Raw genomic sequence first — 18,493 nt, 5'->3', positions numbered from 1 at the left:
TTCTAGCAAGCTTAATCTTAATATACACCAAGAGAAACATGCTGGTAGGTTTATACATGTTGTGTTGACTATAGTATTCTCATGTGCACAGTGTGACTACACATGTTCTAGCAAGCTTAACCTTAATATACACCAAGAGAAACATGCTGGTAGGTTAATACATGTTGTGTTGACTATAGTATTCTCATGTGCACAGTGTGATTACACTTGTTCTAGCAAGCTTAACCTTAATATACACCAAGAGAAACTGGTAGGTTTATACATGTTGTGTTGACTATAGTATTCTCATGTGCACAGTGTGACTACACATGTTCTAGCAAGCTTAATCTTAATATACACCAAGAGAAACATGCTGGTAGGTTTATACATGCATGTTGTGTTGACTTTAGTATAGATATCAAGGCAAGGGGATTTTTTTTATTCAACTTTTTTTAAATTCAAGTATTGCAGTTGTATTCATTTGCATTTTGGTTAAACACTTGTGTATAAATTTGAACTACTTTGAAATTTTTAGGCCTCCCTTATGCATAATTATGGGGTTTAAAAATTAATTGCATCAGAACTCAACTATGGCTTTATGGTGCTGCCTGAAAAGGCCTTGAGAAGTAGAATTAGAAACTTTTGTCTATATATAAATAGCTGGTTCCTAGCCTGAGAAAATCTCAAAAAACCTCTAAAAATTAAACAATTCTCCCCCAAAAATAAAAAAAATTTTTTTAACTAAAAATATAAATGGGGGGAGGAAATCACCCCCCCCCACTCCAAAAAAAAAAAATCATTCCCCACCAAATTTTTTTAAAATTTTTTCTTTTCAAATCTAATATACCTAATAATTGGGTAATTAAATTTGACCCTCCCCTCCTCAAGAGCCCCTAGAGGCCTCTAGGGCCGTAGCCGCTAGTTAACTATATAAATTAGTAAGCTTTTTTTGTATCTAGAGAAGGATTTCACTAACTGCTGAACCGATATGGTTCTCCTTTCCAGTGGAGCTTTTATAGGTCCTGAGATGGTTTTAGGCTATTTTATTTCTAATAATAAGCCTCGGTATGGTTTTAGGCTATTTTATATCCTTTTTATATGCTTTTTACGACATTTGCCCAAAAAGGATGCCCAAAACCACTTTTGGGCGTCCAAAACCCGCCCAAAACCCTTTTGGGCAATTAGGCCGCCCAATATAAAAAAAAGTGCCCAATTCGACAACCCTGATGTCTATATGTCTGTCTGTCTGTCTGTCTATCTGTATGTCTTTCTGTATGCCTGTATATCTTATTGTATATGTATGTCTATGCATGTCTGTATGCATGTCTTTATGCATGTATGTATGCATGTCTGTATGTCTGTATGTCTGTTTGACTGTCTGTCTGATGTCTGTCTGTTTGTCTGTCTATATGTCTGTTTTTCTGGCAATTGGATGTCCCTCTGTCTATATGTCCGTCTATCTGTATGTCTTTCTGTATGTCTGTTGTATGTCTCTCTGTATGTCTATTTGTCTATCTGTCTATCTGTATGTCTTTCTGTATGTCTGTATATCTTACTGTATATGAATGTCTGTATGTATGTCTGTATGCATGTCTTTATTCATGTCTGTATGCATGTCTGTATGTCTGTTTGACTGTCTGTCTGATGTCTGTCTGTTTGTCTGTCTGTCTATGTTTGTTTTTCTGGCAATTGGATGTCCCTCTGTCTGTATGCCCGTCCCTCTGTATGTCTGTCTATCTGTCTGTCTGTTTGTATGTATGTTTGTATGTCTCTCTGTATGTCTATTTTACTATCTGTCTGTCTGTAAGTCTACTTCTAAATATTATCTTTATTAAGGTGTTGAGCATAAGTGTGACGAATGTAAATTTACAACAGAGTCCATCACCTCTCTCAAGAAACATTATAAACTTAACCACGAAGGAATTATATCAACTTTTATACATTTACACTTAAAGACTACCTAATTAAAAACAGGCTAATGTCTAAGTAATAATTTCTAATGTTTTTAAAAAACAAAGACATTAGAAAAGAGCGGATCAAGTCATAATGTGCTTAAACTTGCTAAAAGTGTATTAACCTACTAAATTTTTACTTAGGCAGGGAAGGAGAGGATATTGCACTGTTTATTACACTGTTACCCAAAGTTTTATAATAGCGTTTTCTTATTCTTCGGCTCAACAACTTTAGGGACTTTTACTGAATTTTGATTGGATGTTTTATTAAGTAGGGTGTTCAAACGTTTCAACCAATAATTATAATCTACTGAAGAGATAATATTGTGAATCATCATTAGGAATGTACATAAATTTATAGACCATTGTCTTATCCCTTTAGATCCCAGCTATTTAGTTCCAAACCCTAAGAAACTTTGGCTATTTAATCAATCAATGAAGTTGATATTTGTGTTGCCTCTCAGCTGATGATGAAATCAAGTGTTCTGACTGCAGCTACATCACTAGAAATAAATACAGCTATAAGAAACATGTCTTGCGACAACACTCTAATCAGGTAAGTTAGTAACATCCAACATACAACCAACCCTTTGATTGAACAACCTTTTTCTGTAAGTCATGGTGCATGCTGCATGGTAATGTGTTTATGGGCCAAGACATTCCCCCTACTCACACTATTATTGTCACATGCCAGACAATGCAGCAGTAGGTACCATTGTTAACGTCTTTAGTATGACCACGACATCTCCCCGACAGCAAGCAGGCATGTCTAGCGTTTGGAGGGGGGGTTAGTTTGGGTTAAGAACGTGAAGAAAGAAAATTGATATCGATTCAGCGGTTAGCGAGATCCTAAACCTTTGATACACACACACAGACAGAGATCCTGTTACTTTTTGAGAAGATACAATGTAAAGGAAAATCATATCGGTTCAGGGGTTAGTTAGATCCTTCGGTACGTACAGACAGACAGACTCACAGTCATCCTGTTACTTTTCCATAAAGATACCTATTATTATTACCTATTACCTCGTATGGGGGGGGGGGGGGGGTATTCTCCCTTGATTTTTAACTGATCATCTAGAGAATCCAAAGCTTCATTCGCATGATAATCTAACACCCAAGGATAAAGGATATTAGTTGAAGTAACTTCCAACAGACAACAAACCATTTGATTGCACAACCTATGTCTAATAAGTCCTAACTGTGCATGGTAATGAGTTGCGCCTGTTTATCGGCCAAGGCATTACCCCTACTCAAACAATTTATGTCGCGCACCTGACATAGCAGCTATGGGAACGGTTGTCGGGCCGAGATTCTAACCTAACACCTCTCCGACAACTAGCGGATCTGCTACGTTTTGAGCCACGGTCGCGGTTTTTTTTATAGATTTTCTCTCAGAAAGACAAACTTATTTATGAGCTTTGTTACTTGTGAATGTTGTCATCCTTGATTTTAATTTTTCAGATGTACTATTGTGACAACTGTGATTACACCACCAAACACAGGAAATCATTAATTATCCATAGTGTATGGCGTCCAAACCGATTAACATCCGCTGGATTAGAACTGGCTTTGAGCACTACTATCCGCGGAAAGATGTCTATAGTACGATGCAGTAGATATCTAATGTTGTGTTGAGGGATAATACACAGCCCAGGGATTTTAAGGGATAAGACAATGGACAGTAAATTGATATCCACCCCCCGTCTTTTCCTCATTGATAATAGTTATTTCTCGTATTCATTCGAATCCGGTGGATAGGAACCGGTTCTCATCCATACAAAAAAAAACTATGTCTAGCATCGTATTATATCCAGCTTTCTACGAATATGAGAATGTACAATCACAAGATTAAAACCAGTTTTTTTAGCCCGTGCCTTCTTATAATTGTACATTCTATATCCGCGGAAAACTGTTTATAATACGATGCGAGAAATAACTATTATCGTATTTTCGTAATATTAATCATAATGGGTATTCCAAATATTCTATCAAATTTTAATCACATGGCAAAACTTGAAATTTCTTTCTCTTCCTAGGGAACGAAGGCAATATAATTTGGAAACCTTTGTAAATAAATCATACTGTAATTGATATATTACCGTTTAGAATACAGTTAAACAAAATTACTCCCTGTCTAGCTTAAAATGATTGGTTAAAAAGTTTAAACACCAATAAACCACAATTTTTTTAGGCTAACGCATATGAAAACTTTTTTTGACAATATTCCCAATATTCAGGAGCATAATCAACTATAAAACATCTGCATCGGTCAGACTGCTTTTTAGCAGGTTTTTGGCTATTTTTATATTTTTCAAACCTTTTTGAGATGACAGTATGTATCATAATAATTTTTGCCGTTGTTCTAAGCATCCAGTATGTAATTAAATTTATTTTGACTGTCGGTATGTCAGTCATCATACAAAATAAATAAGATTTTATGTTTATTTTCGCCAATAAATTTATTCTTGATTGTAACAAATACTATTTGAATCTATTTGTACGTATTACCATTTTTGGTTGCTGTCATCCTTGTTTCAAAGTAGATGTATATTAATGATAAAAAATGTTCAGTAATCTTCTGAAAGAACACAGAGAATCAAAACACGAAGGAAAATTTTACACATTATTATGGTTTCTTCTGCATTTACATAGCGTTTAATTTAACTAGTAGTGCGTTACTGACAGACAGACAGACAGACGGACCAAGATTGTTATACAGGGGGGGGAGGGGGAATGCAACCATCTCGTAATCAGTGCGCAAATGGCACTTAGAATCCGAATTTCGTTATGAAACTTGGAATGAGTAATCCTTCACCCTGGTAGGTATAGTTTCCCGAAATTGAACAAAAAGTTGGAAAACTAACGGCTAACGTTCGTTTTCCCATTTTATGGTTATTTCCACGGCAAATCCGTAACAAGCTTAAGTCATTACCTAACATTTAATTTTCCAGTTTTTGGTTCAATTTAGTGAAGATAGACCTACCAAGGATTACTCATGCCAAGGTTAAAAAAAAAATTCGGAATTCTAAGCGCCATTTGCATACTGATTACGAGATAGTTGCATTAAAACTCCCCCACTTAAGTTTTTAATATCCTTCAGTCTGACCTTCTGTCAACTACTGTATTTACTCATTTATTAAGGGTTGCTTAGAAGAAAAAGGTGGGTAGGGTAGGTATAACCTACCCTTAAACACGAAAAAACATACCTAATAAAAAAAAAGTTACAGCACTGTTTTTTTTAGTTCTCTGAATAGGTTACAAAAGGATCCCCTTTGTATTAAAAAGCCAAAACTTAAAAACTTTGATCCATTTTCAATTTTCTTACTTTCCTTTTTTCTCCAAAAGTTGGTTTATTATTTTCTATGGGCAATTTCTATTGGGAGGGTGTAGATACCCTTCCTAAAAATAGTTATGATCTTTAACTTTAAATAGAACAATATCGGTCTAGTGGTTAGTGAAATCTTAAGCTACAGACAGAAATACTTTTCATTCCAATGTAAATGTTGTTATACAGGATTGACGCATCCCTGCCCGCACTGTGACCATGTCTCAACACTCAAACGTAATCTCAAGCTTCATATTGAAGCTGTTCATAAGGTAAGTCCCTTGCGGCAAGGAATAATGGAGTTGCCATCATGTGAGGGAGTAGGAAGGAACATTTGACTGTAAATCATCTCTATCATAAAGTCTTAAAATTTAAGTTTGTCCATAATAGACATATTTTATTCAAGTAATTTTGGGATATATTTTTACTAAGGGGGAGGTAGGTTTGCTAAAATTCCGTAAATGTGTGAGTTTTAAGTTTTAAGTTTTAAGTAGTAGAACGATAATATTCTCGAAATATTTTTCACTAATTTTTTTGTGTATAGTTCTTTTCAATAAGGAATACACATAGATATTGAGTTAATATTATCGTTCTACTTCTGTTTTAAGCCTTAAAACTCACACCTTTACGGAATTTTAGCACAACCTACCTCCCCCTTTTTGTTGAAACTTCTAAATCAGTTGCTACTTAATATTTGTTAATGTCCGTGTGTCTGTCTGCTACTCTATAATTTACTTTGTCTGTCAGTCCGTCATTCTGACAGTCCGTAGCGCTATGGAGAAAATTAGATTTTCTCTACTGCTATTAAAGATAGAGGGATGATTTTTTTGTGAAGATTCCCTAAACCAATGAGCAGTGCTCAGTATATAATTTACTTTGTCCGTCGTCGGTATGCCAATCATGCTACAAAATGTAAATAATAAAGAATATAAAAATATGTGAGAAAGATTTTCTGATTTTTTTCTCTCTTTTTGACTTAAACAAACACTCTTAAAATTTCCTTGTCCATATTCCCATTTATTATTTTTTTATGCATTGCTACTTATGGATGTTGTCTTCATTGTTATTTTGTATTTAGCATATAAAGTATCCATGCGAGTATTGTGATTACAAAGCTTCACAAAAGCAGACTCTCAAGTTTCATATTGAACGAAAGCATAGCGATGTAAAGGTAACTTTTTTTTAACTGCAACCGATGTGGATAGGTTAGAATCTCGGCTCAACTCCGCGTCGTAAGTAAAGACACTAAAAATGGTACCTACTGCTGCGACATCAATGGCTTAACGCCAAACAGTCCCAACCCATTACTATGCACAGTTAAAACTTACAGACAAAGGACGTGCAAAAAAGGAGCTGGTTGTCTGTTGGGTGTTAATTAACCTAATACCTCGGGTGTTTGGACAGAAAAGGAGAGATTTGACATGACGTTACAGTGTCATGAACAGCAACCTCGCCCGTATGAGGTAATTGACTATAGAGGAGCTACAGTGAGGGGGAGAGAGGGAAGTTGGACTGTAAATGATACTGGTACCCAAAGTTTTGAAAACACGATATCCTATTCTTTTGCCAAATAAAAATATTATGATTAGGTAGTTTCAGATTATGTAGTATTATCCAAACTTTTCAACTAATAATTTTAGGGTATTTTTGTTTATCACAAAAGTGGATGTACATCAAATTATCGTCCATTGTCTTATCCCTTTTGAGTACCTCAAGATTGTATGTAATGTCTGTAACAAAATTATATTTGTTTAAATTATTGATTTATAATATTATTTCCACACAAGAAGACGACATTATGAGTTTCGCGGCAATCCCACACCAGCTGTACCATGCTTTATAATCAGCTGATTTTTGTTTACATTTTGATTACTGTCAATTGTTAGCTCTTGTTTATATTTCAGTATTACTGTGATGAATGTCCCTTCTCTGCTCAAACTATTGTTAATCTCAGAGTTCACAAATACAGGGCACATCAGGTAAATACATAATACAAAGTTGTCTCTCTGTCTGTCCCTTAAGATCTCGGTAACCACTGAACCGATCGGATTCTACCCTTCAGGAAATATACCTACTGGTCCTGTGGTTATTTTAGGCTATTTTCTTTGGGTGTGGGACACCCCCCAACCTCCCCAAAAACAAAAAATCCCCCCCCCCCATTTTTTTTCTGCTGAAGATTTCCTTCATCCTTTTTTTCTGAAGATTTCCTTGGTCCTTTTACGAATTTCGCCAAAATTTTTAGTTTGATCACCTCTTGGGGTAAAGCCCTTAGAGGCTAAGGGCGAAGCCACTAGTATTCTAGATGCTGCAATGTCAATGAAAGCACTTTATATTGACTTTTTATATTATAGGAGTAAAATAGTTAAAAAGGCCTTAAATCCATTGAAAATACACGAATATAAAAAATTTAAGGGGAGAGATGTGACGCAACTTTTGTTATTTTTGCCAAAATTTAGTAGTTTTGGGAGAAAAATTGCCAGCACTTTATATTGAAACTAGAGGCTACGCCCCCTAGAGGCCTCTAGGGGCATTTGAGGAGGAGAGAGTCGAATTTAATAATTCAATTTCTTATTTTAGATTTAAGAAAAAGTAAAAAAAAATTTACGTTTGATGTTTGTTTTTCGTTGAACTCTCTTTCTAAAATTGAGAAATTTTAAAAAATTCAATTTCTCTAGGGAGGGTGGTGCTACCCTCCCCCAAAATAGTTATAAACCTTCCCGGGACATATGAGAATCTACCCTGTTAAGGAGAACCCGATCGGTTCAGCAGTTAGCGAGATCCTTCAGTACAAACAAACACACAGACACACAGATAGACACACAAACATCCTGTTACTTTAGTATAATGATTTATCTATTTAGTAGGAAAATACAAAGCCCTCAAAACCATCCAAAATTCACAAATATAAAAAATGTAAGGGGAGAATATAAACCCTGAACCACTTCATTATGCAATCTACATTTTCCTGGATATTTTGTCTACGGTAGACCATAAGTGTACAGCTTTATAGTACATTGTTTCTATTTGTTAAAGCAACACGTATGATAAAAGAAAAAGATTCTGTTTAAAGTAAAATGCTTATATTTCAATCAAAATCTATATTTTTGTATTTTTTACCGATCCACTTCATTATGCAAATCAAAAGAAAATCAATGAGAAAACGTTTGTTTTGCCCTTTTCTCCACTTTTAAAAATTAATTCTGATAAAATAACAATTTTTTAAGGGATTTATGCATTAATTATAATGAAAAACAGTTTAAGGTAGATTTTAAGGTTGAAAAAAAAAATTCTATTCCTATCACTTTAGAGGACAGCTGCCGACCCCCAGTCTAATGGATGAAGCTAAATACATGTAAAAAATAAAAAATTGCCTGAAAAGTATACAAAAATGTTTTTTGATGTGTTAAAATAATCCATTTTAAAATCTTGATTTTGAGGATGATGGCTTTTAAGATGCTCTTACTGGTGGTGAAGGTGAGCTAAATGTTATCAAAGTGCATGCCCTTGAAGAAAACTTATATATTAAACTATGGTCCAATTTTTGTAGTCATAGCAGCCTCCAGCCAAGCAATATTAAAAAAGAAAAAAATTGCAATTTTAATTACTAAAATTCATAAAGTAAATAATGTAGTTTTTAGATAATGGTTATATTTCATGTCGAGAGGCTCCACTGGAGGCTGCTATGACTACAAAAAATGGTACATAGGTTAATATACAAGTTGTTGTAATGGTCATGTACTTAGATAACATTTAGCTCACCTTCACCACCAGTAAGAGCATCTTAAAGGCCATCATCCTCAAAATCAAGATTTTAAAATGGATTTTTTTAACACATCAAAAAACATTTTTGTATACTTTTTAGGGTAATTTTTATCTTTAACATGTATTTAGCTTCATCCATAAGACTGGGGGTCAGAAGCTGTCCTCTAGAGTGATAGGGATAGAATTTCTTTTTTTCAATTATTTCTTATTTAGTAAAATCATTAAAATCTATCTGAAACTGTTTTTAATTATAATTAATGCATAAATCCCTTAAAAAATTGTTATTTTATCAGAATCATTTTTTAAAAGTGGAGAAAAGTGCAAAACAAACGTTTTCTCATTGATTTTCTTTTGATTTGCATAATGACGTGGATCGGTAAAAAATATAAAAATATAGATTTTGATTGAAATATAAGCATTTTACTTTAAAAAGAATCTTTTTCTTTTATCATACGTGTTGCTTTAACAAATAGAAACAATGTACTGTAAAGCTGTACACTTATGGACTACAGTAGACAAAATATCCAGGAAAATGTAGATTGCATAATGAAGTGGTTCGGGGTTTATGACGCAACTTGTGTTATTTTTGCCAAAATTTAAGTAATTTGGTGAGATCAAATGGATACCGCAATGTCAATGATAGCATTTTATATTGACTTTTTCTAATATAGGAGGAAAATAAAAAGGCCTCAAATCCATTAAAGATGCACAAATATAATTCAAGGGGAGAGATATGGTGCAACTTATGTTATTTTTGCCAAAATTTAAGTAATTTGGGGAGATCAAATGAATGCTGCAATGTCAATGAGAGCACCTATGTTAACTTTTTATATTATTGGAGAAAAATAGTTACAAAGCCCTCAAAACCATCAAAAATTCACAAATATAAAAAATATAAGGGGAGAGATATGACGCAACTTGTGTTATTTTTGCCAAAATTTAAGTAATTTGGGGAGATGAAATGAATACCGCAGTGCCTATGAGAGCACTTTATATTGACTTTTCACATTATAGGAGGAAAATACAAAGGCCTCGAATCCACTGAAGATGCACAAATGTGAAGAATGTGACTATGCAACTCATATCAAGGGTAACTTGGTCAACCACATGCGAAAACACAGAGGTACAGTTTTTTATTACCCCAATTACCCCTTTTATCCCGTGACCGTGACTTAAAACGTAATGCATTCGCTCGTCGTCAGAGAGGTGACAGGTTCGATTCTCGGCTTTACAATAGTCGTAGAAATTGTCCGTAATATGATGCTATACATGATTTTTACACAGCTGGGAACTAGTTCTAATCAAGCAGGATATTAATGAGTTTCGAAGCCATAGTGGAAAATAAATTCTGATTCGGAGCCGATACTACCAGCTTCTTATACCAACAACGAAATTAATTTGGAAAAAATCACGAAACCTATACGTCATTTTCAGCTGTCATTGGGGGCAACACCTAGTAGAATTGACGACATTTTTATCTGCCCCCCAATTATTATTCTAGATGTATTTCTCTTGTAAGCAAACCCTTATTCCTGCGATACAACATTATTATTTGTTTAGGTGAAATGCTATATTGTGATCAATGTTCATACAGGAAAAAACAACCATTCTCAATAATTATTAGTTACCAGGGAGGAAGGGCACATGGAACTGTAAATTTCACCGGTACCCAAAGTTTTGTAGCCCAGTTGTTACGGACTTACGGACGGATAGACGGACGAACATTTGAAGTTATAGAGTAGCGTCGCTACTAATAGCCATTACAGCTGGAAGATTCTCTAGATCGTGTCTAATCTGTGATTGTAATGACCTAAGGTTACCATTTCAGAAAAATGATTGCAAGCATAAATCACAAGAATACCGTTTTATTCTGTTTATTTCAATAGTTTGTGGATTTATCCAAAATTAGAAATGAGTAATGTTTAAATTAGGGCTGGCAATCCGAAATCCGAAAAGGGTCTAAGTTTTGTTCCCATTTTGGACCGAAAATCCGCAATCTGCAATTCAAATTGCGGATTTGGATTGTTAATGTTTATGACTTTTGACGCAATTAAAAATATTTTTCTGTATCTTAACTTCAAGTAAAATGGTGGGTAGCATCCAGTTTTTTTTGTATTTTATTTTCACAGTATCTATTAGTATTCATGCTGATTTTAGTTTGGTTAGGTTAAGTAAGGGTTAGAAAATGTTCTGTAAGGGGCTAGAATTTTTTTTTTATTTATAAGGAGACCTTTAAAAATATTGCTAGAATCCTCAATCCGAAAAAAAACAAGAATCCGCAATCCACGGATTAATCCGCTTTTTGGGGCAGATTTTTGTAAGAATCCTAATCCGATCCAAAAATTGGGCGGGTTACGAGCTCTAGTTTCAATGGTTGTTATATAATATCAGTACCTGGAACCCGCCATCTTTAAAGCAGCACGTTCTCAAGAATCACAGCTCACTAGAGTTCAAATGTGATAAGGTAATCAACATATAAAAGTTACAGGATGTCTGTCACGAAGGATCTCGCTAACTGCCGGACCGATATTTTTCTCCTTAACAGAGTAGTTTCTCATAGATCCTGTGGATGTTAATAACTATTTTGGTCTTTTCAAATATTTGTTTAATTTAACAAACCTTAAACCCCTATTGGTCAATTTTACATATTTTTCCAGGAGTCTTAAGGTATAAGAAAATGGATTTTAAAATTATTGGTTCAAAAGTCAGGACACTTTGGAACCAACCAATCATAATTCTTTAAAAGTACCCAAAGTTTATGAGTTAAATAATATGATAAAAGGTTTATAAAACTTTGAGTACCCGTGAATTTACAGATCAATGTATCCTCCCTTCCAGCAATTTTCCAAACTTATATCTTCTCCTATTGGTAAATTTTTCTAAGGATTTTTATGGGGGAATTAGAAGATTTTTATGAAAACAAAAATTTGATCTTATTAAATCTCTAAATTATACTGGTACCCAAACTTTTATAGTCATTTTGTCTTATTGGTTAGATCAAAAACTGTTGATATTTTTAATGATTTTTTGGTAGGTGGGTAGGTAACAAACTGGTAGTGTCCTAACTTTTGGACCAATAATGTTAATCTACAGAAGAATTAAGGGGGGAGGCGGATGTGCCACTTTTTGAAACCAAAACTAAATGTCAACAAAGGAACTCAACTAAAAAAAGAGTTACAGGTCTGATATTTTGCATGGCAGTTGCTTTATAGGGGTACAATATGGAACTGTGAAGAAACGGCGGCGCAACCGCCGAAAACCGCCGTTTTCCGCCGAATTTTTTTGCAATTTCTCGGCGGTTTTCGGCGGTTGCGCCGCCGTTTCTTCACTGTTCCATATTGTAACCCTATAAAGCAACTGCCATGCAAAATCTCAGGCCTGTAACTCTTTTTTTTAGTTGAGTTCCTTAGACTTTTAGTTTTGGTTTTAAAAAGTGGCACATCCGCCTCCCCCCTTTTGTTATCATCATGGAGGATGTTTATCAATTCATCGTCCATTGTCTTATCCCTTAAGATCCCTGGAAAGATTAGAATTTCAACATCTGAATATATTTGTTTGTCGTATTCATTCGAATCCGGTGGATAGGAACCGGTTCTCATCCATACGAAAAACTATGTCTAGCATCGTACTATATCCAGCGTTCTACGAATATAAAAACTGGTTTTAATCTTATGATTGTACATTCTATATCCGCGGAAAGCTGTTTATAATACGATGCGAGAATTAACTATTTCAACACTTATCATGCAAATGCGTGAAAACCCTTTTTATAGATTCCTGTAAAAATAAGGTATAAATATTTTATTATTACTAATATTATTATTTTAGTGTGAGACTGTTTACCCTAACGAGGCATTGTTACAGAAGCATAAGGAATGTCAAAATTATTTAGATATTTATATTCTATGCTAGGATTGTTAAAAATAGATCGGCAAATATGAAATCAGTATATGAACAATATCTTGAATAGACCAATGGGAACACAGTATAGCAATAATATTTTATTGGACCAATAGGAATACAGTACAGGGACAATATTTTATTTGGACCAATAGGAACAAATTGTAGGAATAATATCTTAATTGGACCAATAGAAGGACAATATATGAACAATATCTCAATTGGACCAATAGGAAGACAATATATGAACAATATCTCAATTGGACCAATAGGAACCCAGTGTTGATTAAAACAATATCTCAATTGGACCAATAGGAACCCAGTGTTGGTTGAAATAATATCTCAATTGGACCAATAGGAAGACAATATATGAACAATATCTCAATTGGACCAATAGGAACCCAGTGTTGATTAAAACAATATCTCAATTGGACCAATAGGAACCCAGTAATGGTTGGAATAATATCTTAATTGTACCAATAGGAAGACAATGTAAGAACAGTATCTCAATTGGACCACTAGGAAAACAGTATAGGAACATTACTTTAATTGGACCAATATAAAAACAGTACATGAATAATATCTTAAGTTGACCAATAGGATTACAAAATAGGAACATTATCTTGGATAGACCAATAGGAACACAGTATAGATACAATACTTTTATTATAACAATAGGAAATCAATATAGTAACAATATCTCAATTGGACCAATAGGATTACAGTATAGGGACAATATTTTATTTGGACCAATAGGAACACAGTGTAGGAAAATATCAAAAAAAAGTTAACCAATAGGATTACAAAACAGAAACAATATCTTGAATAGACCAATGGGAACACAGAATATAAACATTACTTTAATTGGACTAATTGGAACACAGTATAGATACAATACTTAAATTGGACCAATAGGATTACAGTATAGGGACAATATTTTATTTGGACCAAAAGGAACACAGTATAGAATCATTACTTTTATTGGAACAATAGGAAATCATAGTAGGAACAATACCTATATTGGACCAATAGGAACACAGTATAGATACAATAATTAATTTGGACCAATAAGAAAACAATGTAGGAACAATACCTATAATGGACCAATAGAAGCACAGTATTCAAAAATATGTCAATTGGACCAATAGGAGGACAGTGTTCGAACACTATCTTAATTGGACCAATAGTAAAAACAATTCAGTAACGATAAGATGTGTAGGATTTAGAAACTTTTATGAAATTCAAATTTTTATTGTTTGAGTCGTGTCAGAGGGTGCTACTTATTTATTGAATATTGACAAATTTTGACAATCCGCCATGATGATTAGGAAGTAAAACATCTTGGTGTAACATATACATGTGAACAATGTGACTTCTCAACTCCTCATAAATATTACCTGTCCAGACACAAGAAGAAGGCGCATACGGAAGGGGTAAGTTCCAGGAATCTTAGGTAGGGCTGGGCCGGATATCCGGCCATTTTCAATATCTGGCCGGATACCGGATATTGAAACTATCAGGATACCGATTATCCGGCTGATTTTTAATGCCGGATATCCGGCGTTGGTTAGATATCCAGTCGGATACCGGATATCAGGCATTAGAAATCAGCCAGATATCCAGTATCCGGCCCAACCCTAATCCTAGGGTATCATAAAGAATTTCTCTTATTTTCCAAGGATAGTATCACATAACCGGTTCTAATCCAGCGCGGTTATTATAAATAGTATACTTCTATCTTAAAGGGGTAAGACAATGGCCGATAAATTGAAAATTCCTAATGATAATACACAAAATTCTTCCTTTCTGTATATTACAATTAGTAGTTGAAACTTTTAGACATTCATCTTAATGCACCAACCAATCAAAAATTAATAAAAAGTCCCCAAAGTTGTTAAGCCAACAAATAAGAAAAAATTTGGTAATAGTCCCTTTATGGGGCGATTCTTCGTATTTTTCACAGTAGCTCTTCTCCTATTTCTAGCCTCTGCGGGGCCAATTACCTAACACCGTAGGGCAATCACCTAACCCAATATAACCTAACCTAACCAAAAATAACCTATAAAAAGCCATTTTAAAAATACAAGAAATCGCCTCTTAAATGTTACGAAAGGGACTATTCCCAAAAATTTAAATAATACTTTAAGGACTAGTATAATAAACAGCCTAATGTCCCCTCTCTCACTGGGTCAGTTCCCACTGTGTTTTTTTTCAGGAAGAGGACATTGGGATGGAAATCGCACTTTGGTACCCAAAGTTTTATCTAGTATGACCTCTCATTTGGTTGCCTTAATAACTTCGGCATCTCGGGGCTACTTTTTATATTTTTTATATCCGCGGAAAGCTGTTAATAATACTATGCGAGAAATAACTATTATTTAAGGTAACCAAGTATATGTGCGAAAGATGTGATTTTACAGCTTTATACCCCAGTGATCTCAAGGTTAGAGATAGATAGATAGATTATTAATAGATAGATGGATGGATAAATATATAGATAGATACAGCGTTGCGGAACCGTTTGAATTTGGTGCGGCTCCGGCTCCGACCCAAAATCAAGAAAAACTGAACATATTTTTTTTTGCCAAATCTATTTTTGACTTGAAGGTTTTAAAAGTTTAATTTTTGATAAAAATGGACTTGAAAAAATTAAAAGGGGCGTTTGCACACGACACAACAGAGTAACCAAAATAAAATTAATAAAAAAATCTCTGTTTTTAGCTAACCCGTAGCCGGAGTCATTTTTTACCGAAAATTACAGCTTCGGCTCCACAACGCTGGCATAGATATATAGATGGATACTGATAGATAGATGAATAGATTAAAATGGATGGATGGAGGGATGCATGCACAGATGGATAGACAGAAGACAATCATCATATTACTGTCTATGGACGGACACACTTACAGACAGACAATCATTCTATTACTGTCTAGTGTCTATAGACATACAGACAGACAGACAATCATTGTATTACTGTGTAGGTTTATACAGACAGACAGACAATTATTCTATTACTGTCTATGGACACACAGACAGACAGACAATCATTCTATTACTGTCTATGGATGCACATACAGACATACAAATATTCTATTAAATATACCGACAAACAGACAATTATTCTATTACTGTTTATGGACACACAGACAGTCTGGCAATACTTTTATTACTGTATATAGATATACAGACAGACAGACAATCATCGTATTACTGTCTATGGACATATAGACAGACAGACAATCATTCTTTTACAGTCTATGGACATACAGACAGACAGACAGTCATTCTATTACTGTCTATAGACATACAGTTGACAGAAAATCATTCTATTACTGTCTATGGACACACAGACAGACAGACAATATTTCTATTACTGTCTATGGACACACAGACAGACAGACAATCATTCTTTAACTCTCTTATGAACACACAGAAAGACAGACAATCATTCTATTACTGACTATGGACACACAGACAGACTGACAATCATTCTATTACTATCTATGAACACACAGACAAACAGACAGTTATTCTATTACTGTCTATGGACACACAGACATACAGACAATCATTTTATTACTGTCTATGGACACACAGACTTACAGACAATCATTCTATTACTAGCTATGGACACACAGACAAACAGACAATCATTCTATTACTGTTTATGTACACACAGACAGACAGACAGATAATCATTCTATTACTGTCTAAACACACAGACATACAGACAATCATTTTATTACTGTCTATGGACACACAGACTTACAGACAATCATTTTATTACTAGCTATGGACACACAGACAGACAGACAATCATTGTATTACTGTCTTTGAACATACCGACAGACAGACAATCATTCTATTGCTGTCTATGGACACACTGACAGATAGACAATCATTCTATTGCTGTCTATGGACACACAGACAGACAGACAATCATTCTATTACTGTCTAAACACACAGACAGACAGACAATCATTTTATTACTGTCTTTGAACATACAGACAGACAGACAATCATTCTATTACTGTCTATTGACACACAGACAGACAATCATTGTATTATTGTGTAGGTTCATACAGACGCTGTGCATGATGGAGTGAGATATCCTTGTTCACATTGTGAATTTACAGCTCCCAGGTAATAAATATAGTTCATCTAGATACCCCCGGTTGTGTAAGAAGGGGATTATTCAGTATGTTTGGATACTCAATAGTTACGTACATAATATCAGTACTACCCTTATCCCAAGCTCCACTGCGGAGAGCGTCATTCATTAAAGTGAGCGCTGCGGCCATGACCTTTATTAACAGTGGAGGCTACTTTCCTTAGGAGGCTACTTTGTCCTGAAGCTACTTTGTCCGAAGCTACTTTGCCTGAAGCTACTTTGTCCGAAGCTACTTTGTCCAATATTCTTTTTAACTTTTTCTTATTTAAATTTATATTGCAAATTGGGGGGCCATTCTGGAATCTGTAACTAATCTTACAAATTTTTATTTTATTATCCGCGGAAAGCTGTCTATAATACGATGCGATATATAACTATTTCTTTTAAGGCGAGGAGATCTGAACAAACACATAAGAAAAGTACATGAGGGACTGCCGGACGGCAAGATATATAAGACAGCTGCGGCGGCTGCAGCTGCCGGAATCTACACGTGATTTATCCGCCAGTGTTTTAGTTAGGGTTTGACCGGATATCCGGCAATTTTCAATATCCGGCCGGATACCGGATATTGAAACTATCCGAATACTGGATATCCGGCTGATTTCTTATACCGGATATCCGGCCCATCCCTAGTTTCAGTTTAGGGATAGTTCTATTAATAGGGATTTTATGTGTTCTATTCTGTTCTAGTGGTACTTCTATTAATAGTTTTATAGCTTAAAACCTGCCTTTAAATAGTAAAAAATTCTGGGAAATCTATATGATGCTGTTTTTGAGATCTTTGACACTTACAACTTACAATATAAGATACCCTTTTGTGGAACTATCCATTTTCTTAACTTTTGTGTAGTTACCATGAAGTATTAAATTGTCTTTGATAGAAGTGAGAGGGGTAGACAATGGACAATAAATAAATCTTTCTGCCAAAGACTTTATGAATTTTTTTGTTCGCTTAAAAACTTTGTGGGTTTCTATTAGAGATGGTAATCGGTCAAATTTTTGGACCGGATTCGGATTCTTACAAGAATCCGACCAAAAAATCGCGGATACCGGATTCTAGCAATATTTTAAAAGGCTTTTTTTTAATTAAAAAAGTAAGTGCTACATATGTCCTAAAAATTAATGTCCTTGGTGTTCTCTATAATTCACTTTCGAGAATCGAACTAGATTTTAAAAGATTTTATATATAATGAGGAAAATCTTTGCCTTAAAAAAGGGGGAGTTGAAAGAAAAAACTGAAGACGCTAATTTTAGCTTATCAATTAAGAATCCGAACTAGCTATTAAAAAACGGATTCCGGATTCGGATTCTAAAATTGACCTAAAATTGGGCGGATTCCGGATTCGGATACGGATTGCCAACCCTAGTTTCTATCCAAACTTTTGTCCTGCTTTACA

General features: G+C 34.6%; 1 protein-coding gene across 8 annotated transcripts in view; it reads left to right on the top strand.

Annotated features, from left to right (window-relative positions):
• The window catches only part of LOC145307484 (uncharacterized), a 48,564-nt gene that overhangs the window by 27,872 nt on the left and 2,199 nt on the right, over positions 1-18,493 (top strand). For 5 of the 8 annotated variants that reach the window (XR_013875497.1, XR_013875498.1, XR_013875500.1 and 2 more), the window contains exons 15-30: positions 1,816-1,899; positions 2,396-2,487; positions 3,396-3,436; positions 4,506-4,545; positions 5,451-5,531; positions 6,338-6,430; positions 7,164-7,238; positions 10,036-10,144; positions 10,582-10,615; positions 11,413-11,485; positions 12,850-12,898; positions 14,254-14,354; positions 15,305-15,364; positions 17,001-17,068; positions 17,485-17,615; positions 17,947-17,988. Coding sequence is in view for 2 of the 8 variants with exons in the window: in XM_080149935.1 (XP_080006061.1) it covers positions 1,816-1,899; positions 2,396-2,487; positions 3,396-3,436; positions 4,506-4,545; positions 5,451-5,531; positions 6,338-6,430; positions 7,164-7,238; positions 10,036-10,144; positions 10,582-10,615; positions 11,413-11,485; positions 12,850-12,898; positions 14,254-14,354; positions 15,305-15,364; positions 17,001-17,068; positions 17,485-17,590 (1,106 nt within the window). In the remaining 6 variants the exon portion in view is untranslated. Of the gene's footprint in view, positions 1-1,815; positions 1,900-2,395; positions 2,488-3,395; positions 3,437-4,505; positions 4,546-5,450; positions 5,532-6,337; positions 6,431-7,163; positions 7,239-10,035; positions 10,145-10,581; positions 10,616-11,412; positions 11,486-12,849; positions 12,899-14,253; positions 14,355-15,304; positions 15,365-17,000; positions 17,069-17,484; positions 17,883-17,946; positions 17,989-18,493 lie in introns of those variants that run through there. The other 3 variants (XR_013875496.1, XM_080149935.1, XM_080149936.1) reach the window with 3 other exon arrangements.

Source organism: Acartia tonsa, chromosome 15, assembly GCF_053477335.1.
Source record: "Acartia tonsa isolate MP-2025a chromosome 15, ASM5347733v1, whole genome shotgun sequence".
Lineage (NCBI taxonomy): Eukaryota > Metazoa > Arthropoda > Copepoda > Calanoida > Acartiidae > Acartia > Acartia tonsa.
Note: the sequence above shows the minus strand (reverse complement) of the source record. Positions and strands in the feature narration are given on the sequence as shown.